General features: G+C 34.8%; 1 protein-coding gene across 1 annotated transcript in view; it reads right to left on the bottom strand.

Annotated features, from left to right (window-relative positions):
• Nucleotides 1-2,262: 2,262 nt before the first annotated feature.
• The window catches only part of LOC115232850 (proteoglycan Cow-like), a gene marked incomplete at its 3' end in the record, with an annotated part of 164,822 nt that continues 149,926 nt past the window's right edge, over nt 2,263-17,158 (bottom strand). Inside the window, exon 3 of the mRNA XM_029802983.1 lies at nt 2,263-2,365. Within this exon, the coding sequence (XP_029658843.1) occupies nt 2,263-2,365 (103 nt within the window). The remainder of the gene's footprint in view (nt 2,366-17,158) is intronic.

The following is a 17,158-nucleotide window of genomic DNA, read 5'->3' on the forward strand; positions in this document are numbered from 1 at the left end:
TTGCACGAATTTATCAATTTGACATAAAATTTTGATTGTTTGTGCAATTTTTTGTGTGAGAAGAAAGTTGTTCGTGGCGAAATAACGTCTAAGATGCGAAAATGTATTAGTACTAAACACATTCAATAAATAATATTTTAGTTAATAACTTTTTAATAAAAAACGAGCGACGGCTAAAACCCTCTGAAGGTCACTCAGGAGGGTGACCTTGACAACATATGTCAAGGTCAAGGAAAAGATGGCGTTAAACGATGGTATACAGATTTTGAGTCAGTGGCGCTATCAGTCGTTAAACACGGATACTTATCATACAGCCCTCGTATTTTACAATTAAGTATTCTTTTTAAATTAACAGCCTTTACAAAAAATATATTTTAACATTTTTATATTATGTATTTTAAATATATTATATTAAAAAAGATTATGTTGATTAAACTATTATATTAATTACAATAATTTAAGCAATATATTTTTTAATAATAATGACTTTAATAATAATTTTTATACACCCATACAATTCAATATGTGTGCGTTATAAAATGGCCAACATATTTTCGAAATATTAACAATTGTTCTAAATATAATTCTCACACAAAATATAATAATGATTATATAACAAAACATATAAAAACATTTTGTTTAAGTGTCTGTGGAATTGAACTTGAGTCATCTACTGCGTGATAGACTCACCTCATCATTTTGCACTTCGCCATTATGTATTACTTGCACATATTTAGCTTTCATGCTATAAATATATATACTTATGTAGTATACAGGGTGTCCGGTAAAGATTGTGCCAACGCTCGTGAGCGGGTAGAGCACAATAAACTGAACAGAAAAGTCCTGTAACACGATTTCCTCACACGTCTTCCCATCCAAAAAAAGGAATCGAATGACTGACCGATATTGCTCTTTTTCCATGGTTGTAACAAACACAAACTTGCCCACTTTCAACAGCTATCAAAACAAAACTACTCGATAAATCTGTCTGAAATTTTGACAGGCGTCGTTCAAAAGATGGCGTTAAACGATGGTATACAGATTTTGAGTCAGTGGCGCTATCAGTCGTTAAACACGGATACTTATCATACAGCCCTCGTATTTTACAATTAAGTATTCTTTTTAAATTAACAGCCTTTACAAAAAATATATTTTAACATTTTTATATTATGTATTTTAAATATATTATATTAAAAAAGATTATGTTGATTAAACTATTATATTAATTACAATAATTTAAGCAATATATTTTTTAATAATAATGACTTTAATAATAATTTTTATACACCCATACAATTCAATATGTGTGCGTTATAAAATGGCCAACATATTTTCGAAATATTAACAATTGTTCTAAATATAATTCTCACACAAAATATAATAATGATTATATAACAAAACATATAAAAACATTTTGTTTAAGTGTCTGTGGAATTGAACTTGAGTCATCTACTGCGTGATAGACTCACCTCATCATTTTGCACTTCGCCATTATGTATTACTTGCACATATTTAGCTTTCATGCTATAAATATATATACTTATGTAGTATACAGGGTGTCCGGTAAAGATTGTGCCAACGCTCGTGAGCGGGTAGAGCACAATAAACTGAACAGAAAAGTCCTGTAACATTTTTTTCTATAACGTTTAATAAAGGAGTTATTATTAAGTAAAGTCTAGTCAATCAGCGCCGATTTTTAGCCGGATGCACGTCTATGAGCCGCCCACCTGGTAGTGTGCGCCGCCGTAGCGACGGAGCGCTCACGCACACTACCAGACGCGCGGTTTAAACGTAGACAAAAGCAAATTTCATATGTAGGAAAATACATATTCATATAATTAAATCTGGTTATACTGAAAACGCTGAGCGATGTGAAGTGGACCTACGGGTGAAAAGTAATAAATCCATATAAACATCGTACATAAAGATTTATATTTGACCCATATATTATATGTGTGAACTTTCATTCGTTAATTAATTTTTAATGAGCGACGACTCAAATCTTTGAAATGCTATTCAAAGTCATGAACTGGACAACATATGTCAAAATCAAAATTATTAAGGCTGGCTCTCTCTTTTCGTGGCTCTCAAATTAAAATATTTATCTTTTTTTATTATTATAAGCAATACTGATATTATATAATAAAACATTAAAATTTTCATATAAAAAATATTATATAATTGTAATGTATGTAATTGTATGTCTTATTTTAAAACATTCTTATATTCAAAAATATAGAAATAAATCAACTTGATACTTACCCTGATTTATGAAGTTCTTTTTTCGAGACGCAGACAGCAGTAAACATGTTTTCCAAAAGGCAAAGTTCCTTCTTCTTACAGTTGAGTGGGCGACAAAGCTCACCTGAGACAAGAAATATACAATTTTTTTTTTATAATACATTTATCTTTTATATTATTCATTAAATTCAAGAAATATAACGAAATCAGATTTATACTTCAAAGTTTGAACAAAGGAATGTCTTATCTTTTGTACATTACTCATCTAAAAACTTCTATGTAATAAAAATGTTTAAAAATATTTTAACAAGAAAAAAGAAAGGCTAATTGGAGCCTAGACGCAGTACATGATGCATATTAAAGTATTATATTTTTATTTCAAATAAAAGTCATTTGTCGAGATCACTCCTCTTGAGCAATTACTTCCGCTATAGTCTCCCTAAAGTTGACAAAGAAAATTATTCTCTAACAATCATTGTCTCTTCTACAAATAGTCTTCTCCATTCCTTTGCAGTCTTCTTACACAACATCATCTTTAAAAACATTCTTAAGACTCATAGCCATATCTCCAACAGCTATGATCTGGTTAAAAAATTAAGCTCAAGAACTATTGATGAATATTATCAGTTGATTTCATTGGATGTTGTTTCTTTGTTTATGAGTGTTCCGATTGAACTAGCTATTAAAGGGATAGATAAATAATGGCACCACATTAGCAAAAATACGTGCATCACGTATGGTGAATTTCTTTCTGGAAAGAGTCCGTCTTGAGTTAAATTCCACTTTTTTTTAATTTGATGGGAAAATTTATAAACAAACCTTTGATACTCCAATGGATTCTCTTTTGTCTCTCATTCTGGGGAATAACATTATGAAGATCTTAAAGAAACAGCCATCTCAAGATTATCCTTAGTATTGTTGTTTTATTTCAGATATGTTGATGATGTTACCTTTGCTATTCTTCTTTCATTTTTTTTTACCATCCTGGAATTGTTTAACTCTTTCCAATAAATTACAGTTCACCATTGAAATTAGCACAAATAATCAAATCAATTTTTTAAATGTTTCCATCATTTTACCTAATGGTAATGTTGTATTTGATTGGTATCGGAAATCGACTTTTCCGTCTAAATTATTACTCGTAACATCCAATATGCCACAAGAAGAATGTTATTATGGGTTTAGTAGATTATGTTGAAATTGTTACACTTACAATTTTATGAAAAAAAATCTCTCGTAATAAAAAATTTATCGTTGACATCTTCCTAGATATATATAATAACTATCTCTTAGAATTTATTTTTACTACCATTAAGAATAGGATCAAATTTTTTATCTGCCGGAAAGAACTTTCTCCTTTCCCCTTCACACATTCCTCTTTTATTTTTCCTTCCTTTTTCAACATCCCATTTATCAACGGTGTCACTGAGAAATTCGTTTCTGTGATTAAAGACTCAGAAAAATCTGTGGCTGAAGTGTGCTTAAATAAATTAAACAAATCATTGAAACACAGAAGGATCCTCTCCCAAAAGAGAATATGTTAATCAAACAAGGATACAACTTGCAACTAGAATTAAAGAACATCGTTGCAACATAGATCGGTCTCTTCCCATTCAGTTGTAACAGACCATCGCATTAGAGGCCATGAGTTTGACTGGGAAAATGTTTGCATTTTGGCAGGAATTTTCTTATATTATAAAAAATATTTCTGAAATATTACATATTAAACAGCAAAAAGTTGGGATTTATCTACAAAAGAATGCAAGTCTCCTTGACCTCTTACTTCCCAATTCTTAATAGATGTACTTAATTTGAATCTCCTGCTCTTCTTACGCTTTGTATTACCCAGATTCAATTTTATTTACTGACTTAACGTGTATTCCTGACATTTCCACGTACCTCTCTCTTGCTACTTACTTATTGTTCACAGATCATTTACTGACGTGACGTTCTGTAGATCACTTATAACAGTATACTATATGTTAGGTTTTTAAGTTCAAAGTTTATTACAAATATAGAATTAACACAGAGTATTATCACAAGGATTCTTCGAGAACAATCTTACTAGTTTTGAGAATACAAGTCGAATGCATCTTAACTGTTACGCGGCTAAATTTTGAGAGAGCGAGGAGCACGCTGCTCCAATTTGCTGGTTGCGCATCCCCTTCTTCTTACGCACGCGCAGAGCATTACCATATTCTGACGCTCGCTACATTCATACATATATACACATACATTACACACAGATTATAATTCCCTTAACACTCCCTCTTATAATTTATGTGTCTCGCCAAGGTACATTTACATATGAGTTTATATTTCTTTTATGCCAATTAATTCGCGTAACATTTGAAATTTCTGTTTGCTTAAAGGCTTTGTAAAAATATCCGCTTTTTGAATATTAGAATTAATATACTTTAATTGAATCTTTTTGTTTTTATACTTTTCTCTAATAAAATAAAACTTGATGTCTATGTGTTTACTTTTCTAGTGCACATCAGGGTTTTTAATGAGTCGAATCGCACTTTCATTGTCGAGTCTGAGTTCAGGTACTTTAATTGTTCCATTTTGTTAATTTTGATATCAACTTATGCGTCCACATTATTTCTTTGGTCGCTTCGCATGCTGCCACAAATTCTGCTTCGGTCGTTGAAAGAGCTATAGTTTTTTGTTTTTTCGATTCCCATATTACCGAAGAGCTTCCGAATTTTACAATGTATCCGCTCATTGACCTCCTCGTTTGCATGTCATCTGCAAAGTCCGCGTCATTAAAAGTGATTATGTCTTTCCAGTTATTTCCTGATTTGTACATTAAACCACAGTTAGCAGTTCCTTTTAAATATTTAACTATTCTCTTTATAGCATTCCAATATGCTTTACAAAGATTTTCGACAAATTGACTAGCCGTTATCACCGCGAATGCAATATCGGGTCGCGTAGTTTGCACTAGAAATAATAGACTACCGATCACCTCTCTATACGCTATATTCACACGATTATTGCTACTTGCTTAAACATTGAAATATTTTGATTACTATTCGCGATATATATATATATAGTTACAGATATAGTTACACTATTAGCTTCGGACATATTAAACTTATCTATTATATGATTAATATATTTGATACTTTTTAACGAAATAGCGTCGCTTTTATAAGTTTTTATTTTTATACCTAGAAATAAGTTTATTTCGAGTACTTTAATTTCGAATTCGTGGGCAAGTATTTCAAAAACTTTGCCGATTCTAGTTTTATACAATTAATCCGTCATCTACATAAATTACTATGTACGTTTAATCTTTAGTTTTTATACTTACATACGCACATGGATCAACATTAGTTGCTACTATTCCAATTTTTTTCAGACAGTCTGTAAATTTATCGTTCCAATAGCGCGATGCCTGTTTTAACCCGTATAAACTTTTGTTTAACTTACATCAGTGCTGGGATTTAGATGCAACTTTCGGCCGGATTTCTTGACTCACGCCTACGGTTCCCCCTCTTACTGTTACATACTCATTTTTTTCCGCCATCGCGACCTTCTGACGGTTCCACATAGATCTCCTCATCTAATTTACCGTTAAGAACAGTAGTTTTAAAGTCAAACTGCCTCAGCTTTAGGTTTTTCGCCGCTGCCATGGCTAAGATTGCTCGAATAGTATTGTATTTTGCCACCGGGCTGAATGTTTCATGAAAATCCATACCTCTTGCTGGTAGTCTTTTGTTACGATTCTGAGCTTATAACGATCCGTTGTACCATCAGTCTTAGTTTTGATCTTGAAGACCCATTTATTGGATAGGCCCCGTGATCTAAGTGAGCAAGCCGTTAAGGTTCAGATTTTATTTTTCTTGTGAGCCTCTATCTCCTCGTCTATGGCCTCTTGCCATATTATTGCATCTGATCTTTGAACAGCTTCCCTGTAAGTTAAGGGCTCATCTCCCTCTGCAACATATAAATTATTATTCAAAGAATCTACAAAATTAATATATCTGGCAAGAGGTTTCGGGCTTGATCTATCTCGCAACGTTCGTTCTATTGCTTGTTGTTTAGAAACTTGTCCTTCTCTTGGTTCGTGAGTGTTCTAGTTGTCTTTTAGAGGTATCAAAGTGAGTTGTTTCTTTTTCGATTTCATCGACGCTATTGGACCTGGTATTTGCTTCCTCTTCTTCCTCTTCAGTTTGATTTTCTTCTGTTTCTTCTGTTTTCTTCATTTTTGCTTTTCTCTGATTTTTCTGAAGTCTCTCCGTACACATCGGTCCAAGCAATTTCTTCCTTATTTTCCTTTTTGCTTTTGCCCTTTTCGGATTCCTCTTAAAATATGACATCTCGCTGCGTATCCACTTTATTTTGGCTGGGATACCAGATCCTGTACCTCTTTATTTCTTCTTTGTATCGTACGTGTATGCCCTTAGTTGCTTTCGAATCCCATTTTAATTTCTTTTTGCTTTGAAATATGTACATATACTTATGTGCCAAATATTTTGAGATGTCTTATGCTCGCCTCCTTTCCATGCCACAGCTCATACGGAGATCTGTTATTTAGTTCCTGTTTTCTTGCACGATTCAACACATATGCTACTGTGTTAACAGCCTCTACCCATAGTTTCTTGGATATTTCTTTTGCTAGCATGATGAACTAGCTGCCTCTACAAGTATTCTGTTTTCTCTCTCAGTTTGGCCATTTTGTTCGGATTTGTACGCCACTGTTCGTTCGTGTCAAATGCCGAGTCTGTCGATTTCTTCCTTCATTTTCCAGTTTATGAATTCTTACTTATTCTGTATTTCCTGAAGAGCTCTGGAACTCTGATTTATTTTTCAGAAAGTATACTTTTCTATACTTAGAGTAATCATCCTTGAAGAGAAGAAAATACTTTGAATTCCCAATCGATGTCTCCTCCATGGGGCTACACAGCATGCATGGATTAGCTGCCCTATTTTCCTCGCACTGCTTTTGCTTACTGAGAAATTCAATCTGTACATTTTTCCTATTATGCATGCTTTACATGAGAGTTTGCTTACTTGTTCTGTTGCTTTTATTCCTTCGTGACTGAGCACTTGTTTGACATCCTTAAGATTTAGATGTGTCAGTCGTTCGTGCCGTATTTGCAGGAAGTTATCTTCTTAACCTTCTTCCATCATTAGAGCCTCTTCCGTCGATACTCTGTTTATTTTCAATTTGTAGAGATTGTCTTCCTTTTCTCCGACCATAATCGTGCGTTTGCCGGAATGTATTACACACTGTTTGTTATTTTCTATGACCGTGAATTCTTGATTTGTTATGGTTTCATATGATACGAGATTGTACTTGACTTTTGGAATAAAGTGTACATTAGACCAGTGATGCAAGTTTTGCGTTTTGTGCCCGCTGCCAGCGCGTGTGGAGGGGATATGTACACAAGCGTGAACCGCAGAGAATTCTGCGCATTACACGTACACGTTTCACGCTTGTGTACGTATCCCCTCCACACGCGCTGGCAGCGGGCACAAAACACAAAACTTGCATCTATGCATTAGACAAGTGTTTGTTTTCTTCCCAACACTTACCTGTGTAGACTAATAGGTATAGGCGTATAGGAATTTCACCGACTCCGTAGAAAGAAGATGATTGCTATCTTCTATTTTGAATTTCTTCGGTTTTTCAACTCTACATAGTTTACCAACCATGTTCTGTTTGAGGTCATGTGAACCAATGTTCCTGAATCTAAATACCATTTTTCTTCATCGGTTTCCTCGTTGTCCTTTTCTTCTTTTCTTATTAGAATCTCGCTTTCTCCTGACTTAGCTTCTTTTCTTCCGCTCTCCTTTTCTATCTTCTCGTTTTTCTGGCTCTTGTTTCTGCATTCTCTTTTCCAATATTCTTTTTTCCACGTTTAAAGCATTCTCCGTTTTTGCCTTCATACACAGATGTGAGCTTGTCCCAAATATCTTTAGCACTCTCGCAATTGGGAGCGTCCCGTTTGACCACGTTGATATTGACCACGGTCCCGATTGACCACGATCCCGATTGACCACGGTGCGGGAGGGAGGCCGAAGGCTTAATTCTCTCGTTCTCATGCTCTATTTTCTTCTTATGTCCTTGAGATATTTGTCGCACTATTTGCACACACGTAGCCGGCTAACCTCTATTTAACTTTCCGTTATACTCAGACACTACGGCCTGGGCCCATAACCTGTTAAGTTTTTAAGTTCAAAGTTTATTACAAATGTAGAGTTAACACAGTATTATCACAAGGATTCTTCGAGAACAATCTTACTAGTTTTGAGAATACAAGTCGAATGCATCTTAACCATTATGCGGCTAGATTTCGAGAGAGCGAGGAGCACGCGGCTCTCAATTTGCTCAGTGCGCATTTTCTTCTTCTTATGCATGCGCAGAGCGTTGCCATATTCTGACGCTTGCTAACATACATATATATACACACATACATTACACACAGATTATAATTCTCTTAAAAATATATCATTTATTCATTTTTTTTTGGTTTTAATTTTATTAACTTGATATGTTTAATATTTCCATAACTTCTTTAATTTGATTTCCTTAACATTTTTAACACTTTTAAATCTGTAAGTATTGCTCTGTTGTTGTATTGTTTTTAATTTAACTTCAATATTAATTCGTTTTTATGTATCTTTTATTATTGCAGGTGAACTCATATTTTAGTGGAAGTTTTTTATTTCCTCTTAACTGTTAATTTTTTGGGGATCTTGTGCTTGCACAGGAATATTTTTTACATCATTGGTTGACTTATATATACTGTGGGTAGTATAAAGGTGTTCGCCATCGGAAGATGGCGCAAGGGATAGGTAGAGCGTAAAGAGGTGAAGTCAATCACGAGACTTCTTTTCTAAGGGTAACAATAAAATATATTTACAGTCTCTATGTACAATTTACAATTAGTTGATTGGTGGTGGCCCTGAAAAGGGCCGTTTACGGGTTAACGCTGAGGGCGTTCCCGCCAAGTTATACGAGGCTCGGTGGTGGTTATTCGGAGGGAGCCGATGTAAGGTAGCGCAGGTAATGGTACGCGTCTAAGTGCCGGTGGAGTCCCGGGTGGCGTGTAGCTGCGTTCCTCGCGGGCTGTCTCCGTCTGCGTGGCCGAGTCCCGTGTGTTGGCTTCGCAATCGCTGTCCGATTGAGTGGAGTTGTCAACCTGTGTCAGTGGTTGATACTGCGTGCCCCTGTGCACTCGTGTGGCCGGCTGTGATTGCGTCCCGCAATCACGGTGATGTACCGGTGAGACTGCGAGTGGTGATAGCAGCGGCGGTAGACTCCACGGTGTTGAGGGAGATGTATATCGCCGTACCCGGATGTCCCACGGGCTTAGGAAGAAACGTGGAGGCCGGGTGTATTGCACCGGCGCCAGCGCTATCGGATGTAGCTTCCACTCCCTGTAGCTCGTGCACGTTCGGTCGCCTGTGAGTCCTGGTGTCTTTTCTCCCTCACAGAAGGGCTGCCGACTAGTCCCGGGTGAAGTGGGAGGCAGCTGTGGTTGAGGAAGACTCAGGTCCTGCGGTAATACAGGAGGCAGCGTAGGCTGTCGCTCTACAAAAGAATCCGTAAGCTCGGACTGACTATCAGGCAGGAGGTCCTTTCCGCAGTCAGAGCGGGCCGCGAATCAAAATCTTCTCGCCGTGCGCCGTCTTATAAACCCTACTCACTGGATTTTACTTGCTGGCGCCGACTCCCGCTCGTGGCCGCCTCACGGCGAGCCTTCGGGGCTTGTGCGGTGCTCGCGCGCGGGTTTCACGTGCTCCGCGCGTGAGAATTCGTTCGCGCGTCTACCGGGTAGTTCGCGCGTAATTGTGGTGGTTTCTCGAACCGCCACAATACCAACGAATCATTTCAAAGATTGTTATGTTTCATATTTGCCTCACCTTTCTTTTATTAAGGACACGTCAGATCGTCTTGAAGGTGATGACTTACAGCTATACGTTGGGTCCGATTTTGAAGGCTCTAATGACGATGATTTCTACGATGATTTCATCTATTTATATTTAATTTATTTGTGTCGCTCATTAATTTTATTATGTGAATGCGCGACATCATATGCTTTATGATGTGCCTTGCGATGTTTTATCATTTTTGTAATAATTTGACACTGCCGACGATTATTATTATTAATTGCAAATTTTTCTTTTTTTAATTTTATAATTTTTATCATTGATAATCAAAAGGGGATCGAAACGTTTGGGAAATTACTTTTATTTCAAATAAAAATACTTATTTGTTATTACGTATCACGTACTGCATCTTCAATTAGTTTTTCTTTTTTTATTACTTGATTTGTATCATTTGAGTCTTGTTTATTTTAACTTTTATTATTTTAAAATATTTTTATTATTCTTTATTATTTCTTATTTTTTATTATGTTCTTTAATGATCACCGATATAAAATGCGATAAAAGTGCATAAAAGATCACACCTCACCAATTTTATTGCCACTTACAAGTAACACTACCCAACTGATACTCACCGATTTGAATGAAACTTAACATACTTGTTAAACACCGAATAGAACGTATTGAGAGATACATAACAATTTATCAGTCCTTGACCCATCCTCAGCAACTTGTGCTTCCCATCGGTACAATTGTGTTACATTTATAACTTTCTTAAATCGGTTTTTAACTGATTCTATATTCCTTCTTTTCTTTTGTCCAGATCGCCAAAATTCAATTACTCTCTTCTTATAATCAATGTCTACAATTTCTCTGAATTTTGTATCGTCTTGCATAACTTCCGAAACATCTTCTGGATTGTCTTCAACTAAAACAGCATCAGGAATCACACTAGCATCAGTACAGTTCAAAGTATCATAAGTCTCTTTAAATATATCAAAATTGATAGCGTCTTTTATCAAATCTGCAAGTTGAGAAGCGAATGATCTTTCTTCATCTGTTATTCTAGATTCTATATTGTACACTTCCTTCTTATTTTTTCTATAAATTTGCGCCTATTTTCCCATTACGTCAGGTTTTTTTTCTTTTTTTAGGAAAATAACGCAACAAATCAATTTTGAAGACAGATTTAGAGTCAACGCATAAAATTACTGATTATAGATATTACTTGTTAGATATGTTGTAGGGAAGGTTTTTCTGAATAATTTCCCGCAAGAATCAAGTAAGAGACGGCATTGGTTTAGGAGATATAAAATATTAAATTTTGGCAATTTTAATGCTTTTTCTTAGAGATTATGAATTGATATTACGAACACTAAAGTTTGTATATGTCGTAGTAATTTTTTTGCTAATCGAAAAGTTATTCACAGACACATTAAATGTCCACGGTGTGAAAAATATTATTTATCAAACGCGTAGGTGGGGGAGGAGCTGTGTCCCTCCCCCTGTACCTTCACCCCCAATTCTGACCTAACCAATCAACTCGTAATTTTCTGGGACCACTTAAGAATTATATATTATACTCTGAATAATATTTTATTTCTCAGAGAAAGGTTGTTAAATAAAAATAGTTTTTTATAGTTTTAGAAAAATAGATCTTTTCAAAATGAAATCAGAAGAAATTGCTTTATGACAGAATCAAATCTGCAATTTAATATTGCTTAATCTGTGAAAGAAATATTTTTTCTGTAAGACGTAATATTTGAATATTATTCGTCATATATATGCATATAGGGGAAAGTTGGGTAAACGAGTCAAACCGGGTACCTTTGTTTCTTCGTGATAAGTGCTACTATCTTTGGCTAACTCGTGTTATTAGTTGTAGATTGACGCCATCATTATTTTGAGATAAATCGTGTACACGATATTTCTTTTTTGAGAGAAGTTCAAAATATCAAAGATCGATATCGGGGCAACAATCGAGTCGTTATAGACTTTTTCTACACAGAACATCTGCTTCGGTATATGCAGCATTGCATTCTGTACATATTAGAGATTATATCTATACTAGTTTTGATCGTCACTTTATATGCCAGAATATACAACCGCCGTGTTACTTTCCTTGTGTTGGGGCAAAACCGGGTACCTACACATCTCATGTAATGAAAAAAGAAATAACTGTTATCCTGGCTTTGTCTCCCTACAAAAAGTTTTTGTTTCAGTTGGAAACAAAAACTACCACTCAGAAAAAAAAACCACTAAAAAAAGAAAGCTTTTTGAGACACCTAAAGTTAAAAAACTAAATAAGGAAATCCTGCAGCAATGTCGAACAAGAGGATATTTTTATTTATGATTTTTATCAATAGAATATATTTTTATATTGTATTTTGATTATAATAAATCTAGATTTTGTAATTGGACGGTGTTTTACAAATGGGTACCCGGTTTTACACTTCCGATAGGGTAAAACCGGGTATTTTGACTTCTCCAAAAAATCTTGTTGTCCTTGGTAACCAAATATTTTTTTTCAGCAACTAGCCTCATTTTCTCATAGTTTAAGGTCCGCTAAAGACTACTAATAGTCAGCAAAATTTTTCACTCTCTGATTTTTTGTAGGAAGACAAATCCAATAAAATACCCGGTTTTACCCTATTTTCCCCTATATGTATAAGAATTAACACGAATTAATACAAATAATTTAATCATGGATGTAAATTTAATATCGATGATCGTTATCCTTCCTACTGTTACGTCCTGGCGACGCCACGATTCCTTCCGCCATCCCTCCACCTCTAAATTACTATTTAAAAAAAAAGTAAGTTTAATTGAATAATTTTTCCTTTCCTCCTTTTTGTCTCGTTTTTTATTTAAATCAAAACTTTCCGAAGAATGTTTCATTCTTTTAAATCATCAACCCGTTCCGACAATAAGTCTTAGAAAATTTTAAATCCCGATCTAACACATATGCGAGTGACCAATTTTATACATCTGACCGTTCTTAATATGTACACTTATTGACTTATACATGTTGATTCTGATTTTATTTTTTTTATCTTATAATTAAATATATTTTTATATTGTATTAACCAGAGACTTAATGTTAACGATAAAATCTTTCCGTCATCACCCTGACTGATGTCCTCCGTACTAATGTAACACCCGCGAAGAAATAAACACACACATACACACACATATATACTCATACATCCAAGAAATTACCATCAATATTATTTTTTTATTTTTATATAACCATGTATACTAACCATCATTTATTTAAATATGAATAAACTCGTACTTTATTAATTAAAATCAAAATAACTCTTTATTAACCCCCACTCATTCCTAATCAAAAGGTCGCACTTGGTCCCATCCCGTGTAAAAGAGATTAAATTCTCTTACCGAAAAGGAACCACCAAACGAACGTCAGAATAACCAGCGTAATAGCGATTCGGTCGTTTACCTGCTTTTCAGACCTGCTAGTTCGTTCGACCCGATTTCAAACACCACGAGACATTTAACTTCGGAGTAATAAAAGATAGTTGTTGCGTCCTTCCATTGACTCATCCTTCCTCGAGTCTGAACGTAACATTACAATGACAAATTTTTTTTTATGATAAATTATTTGTAATATTTATTAAGCTATTTATTTTTTGATGACATAAATAGTTCATTATAACAAAAAGAAAAAAGTTAATAACAGTCATATATTTTAAAATTCTTTTCCGAGAGAAAGCTAAGCCGCGATGATAATTCATTATTACAATGATTTATTGCGATAACAACAATCAATATTATAATAAAAGTGACACTAATATTAAAGCGTGATGCCATTAAGTTAAATGATAATGTTTTATCTGCAAAACGAAACAATTTATCTACTATATACTTAATTTGCTGTGTGGATGTACGGAGAACATCTTGTGTTCCTAGCCACTAAGAAAGGGGTTTTTCGGAATCTGTACATCCAAAGGATTAGAATCCATGCTCTGAATAAAACACTCCCGAACTTTTAATAAAAAATGAATATATTTGTAGTCACGTTGTACACTTGTCGGTTTCGAGTTACAATACTCGGGAGCGATACGTACAGTAGTTTAATGATGCGCGATAATTCTAATCAGCGGCGAGTGAACGAAGCGAGCAAGCCTCGGTGCGTCTCGCGTTCAATTTATATATTAATTAATTAGATTGAGAGTAGTGCGGTAACCCTGGCCGAAATACGTATCGTGCTTCACTTCTTCAGTCTGTCTCTTCAACTGCTTATTCAGCTTCCGAGAACTTGGCCGTGACTTCCTTTTCCTTTGTCACATCTTGCTTTATATTATTAATATTCTTTTGTTAATTTATTCTTTCTCAATCTGATTTTCCTTGTGCTATATTCCTTATTTAATATTTTACTTTTGTAACTTTCTTAATCTTCTCTTTCTTAATCTTTTCTGTTCCATTTTCTATTTTAATATTATGAAATTGGTCGAGTTACGACATCCCTCCCTCTTTGGAAAAAGAAAACGCAGGTTTAAGGTCTAAGTTTTTGTCTATTTCTACGGATAGACTTATAGTAAATTTATACATATATATTTTGTCTTATACTTACTTAGTACATTACATACACATCGTAGTGTCATTTTCTCTTGTTGTTGGGCCGGCTTCTGTTCCCTGTGTGTCGCTTATTATGCCATAGATATGATCTTGTATCGCTCGTTTACACATCGGATTTATGTTGGATTCTAGCGGTTTTTTATTTTCTACTTTATATATACATCTTTTTTTCGCATATATTATTGCTATTATATAACTTATTATTATTATTCCTGTGCAACTTGAGACTACTGGATATATAATATGTTTATGGGAGAATAATTATTATTTAAGTCTTCGTTTAATTCGCTAAGTCTTTCGCTTAAGTCCATTGATTCTATCAGATTTTTTATGATTTTCCATAACTTTATGGATGTAATTTTATCCAGTGGTTCGTCAGTTTGTTTGTCGTTTGAAGTCGTTAGATTGTAATCGGGTAAGTACGTTTGTGTAGGTTGTTATCGCAGGGTTATTCGTTCGTATTAATTTCTAATTTTTGTGTTGTTTCATTTTTACATGTTATCTCAATTGATGGTTTCGTTCGCGTGCGGAGAGCGCTCTACGCATTACATCTACATTCAAGGGCAGGAGTTGCAAGTCATATGATCGAGAGAGAAAGCAATGCAAGACGTGATGTTAATTAATAGTGTCCTATATCTGTCTCACTCACTCCAATTGAATGCAGGGAATGCCAGTGAGACAGTTATAGGACACCGTACTGGTTGAATACCGCTTTCGGTTGTCATACACGTATACACCTAACCGCCGAGAGACACCATTCCTGCCCTTGAGTGTACACGGTTCACTCATGTGTGCCACTCATTCCCTCCACTACGGTTGTATGTTACTCACGTCTCAATACTAGCATCATTGGTGTCTACCTCTAAATAAGCTAGTTCTAATTATTGAAGTAAACTCAATGAGATTCTCATCACATAACCTCTTCTGAAGCCATTTCAATGATTGATTTTGACTTGGTTTTTAGTCCACTAGTACAGATGTTCCACAATGACCCTCTCTATAAACTTACTAAAACAAGATAAGGTTACTGGCTTGACATCTTCTTTATTTTTTGTTTTTATCTATAAAGATGACTTGATAGTTGTTCTATTTTTGAGGTACACAGCTGTCTCCAAAGACTCTGTTAAAAATATCAACGATAACAAAAAATATATGATGAGTATAGTAACTTAAGCATTTTATAGTCGATGCTACCTATGCCTGATAAAGAGTCTCTTTTAATATTTTTAAATGCTCTATAAATTTTCTCCTTCATAATGTCATTATCCAATTCATTATTAAGATTATTAGCAAGTGGGTCGATACTGATTCTCTCGACCACGGGGGAGCTATATCATCAATTGTCCTCATTATTTCTTGCTTTCTATTCTTGGCTTGCCATTTATTTTATTCAATGTCGGTCAATGGTTGAGAAAGACTTCTTGAGAACTCTGATTTCATTTCACACATAATTTACATTTATAAAGGGCCTAGGGGGATAAGCATAAGTAAAAGTTGCCCCCGCACGTATCAAGTCTAGATTGACACCATAGATTGGCATCTATGTGACTAAAAAATCCTGCAAATATCAACCTTAAAATTACATTTTTGTAGAAGTTATGGAGGGAGACAGCAAAATCGAAAAAGTGGTTTTTATCGAAAACAGGTGAACCGATTTTGATAAAAAAAATATATGTTATGAACATTAATGAGACTATTTTATAAATAAATTTTTAAAAAATTCTGAAAAAATACGGGTAAAAAAATATTTTTGAGGTTATGTTTCAGAGTTACACTTTCAAATTAAAAAAAAAAAGAAACCTTAAAATGTCTGTTTTAACATATATTTTTCACAAATTTTTCGTAAAGGTACTTCATGGCGTAAAATGATGAAAATCATGCATGCGGCGCGGTACCACGCTTTCACAACACACTCTCGCTCCAGCCGCGTACTTCAAACCCGACTGACCGGTTGACACTATATTAAACTAATTTTAGTCTATGATCATATGTCACCTTTGGCAACCTCCCGAATCCGCTATTCATTTGTTTTCAACTCTCTAAGGTTTACGACAGATATCCGAGCGTTTTATTCTGAAAGCCAACTTCAGCCGTGACTTTTGCTTCCCGCTCACATGAAACATCTGAAAAGAGCTATTCATAAGAATCTTTCGTTATTTCATGATTCTTCTTGAAAACTGATTGATGTGTATTCGCGACGCATAATAACTGCTAGCAATTAACGTATGCCCAGAAGTACATAGTGCCAGCTTTAGTTTTTTGATAGTCATTTGTTTTTCTGATTAATACTGCGCAGGCTCGGTTTTCCAAATCTGCTATTCATTTATTTTATTTAACTCTCTAGGGCACGATCGTATATACAGGTCTTGAAACTCCGGCGGTGGGGGAAGGTCGCTTAATGAAGCAGTTTTTAGTTCTCTAATGGCCGCTAGAGTCGTTGTGGTAGGATAACCGCTATGACGAGAGATGCCAG

Source organism: Formica exsecta, unplaced genomic scaffold (assembly GCF_003651465.1).
Source record: "Formica exsecta isolate Colony F162 unplaced genomic scaffold, ASM365146v1 scaffold102, whole genome shotgun sequence".
Classification (NCBI taxonomy): domain Eukaryota; kingdom Metazoa; phylum Arthropoda; class Insecta; order Hymenoptera; family Formicidae; genus Formica; species Formica exsecta.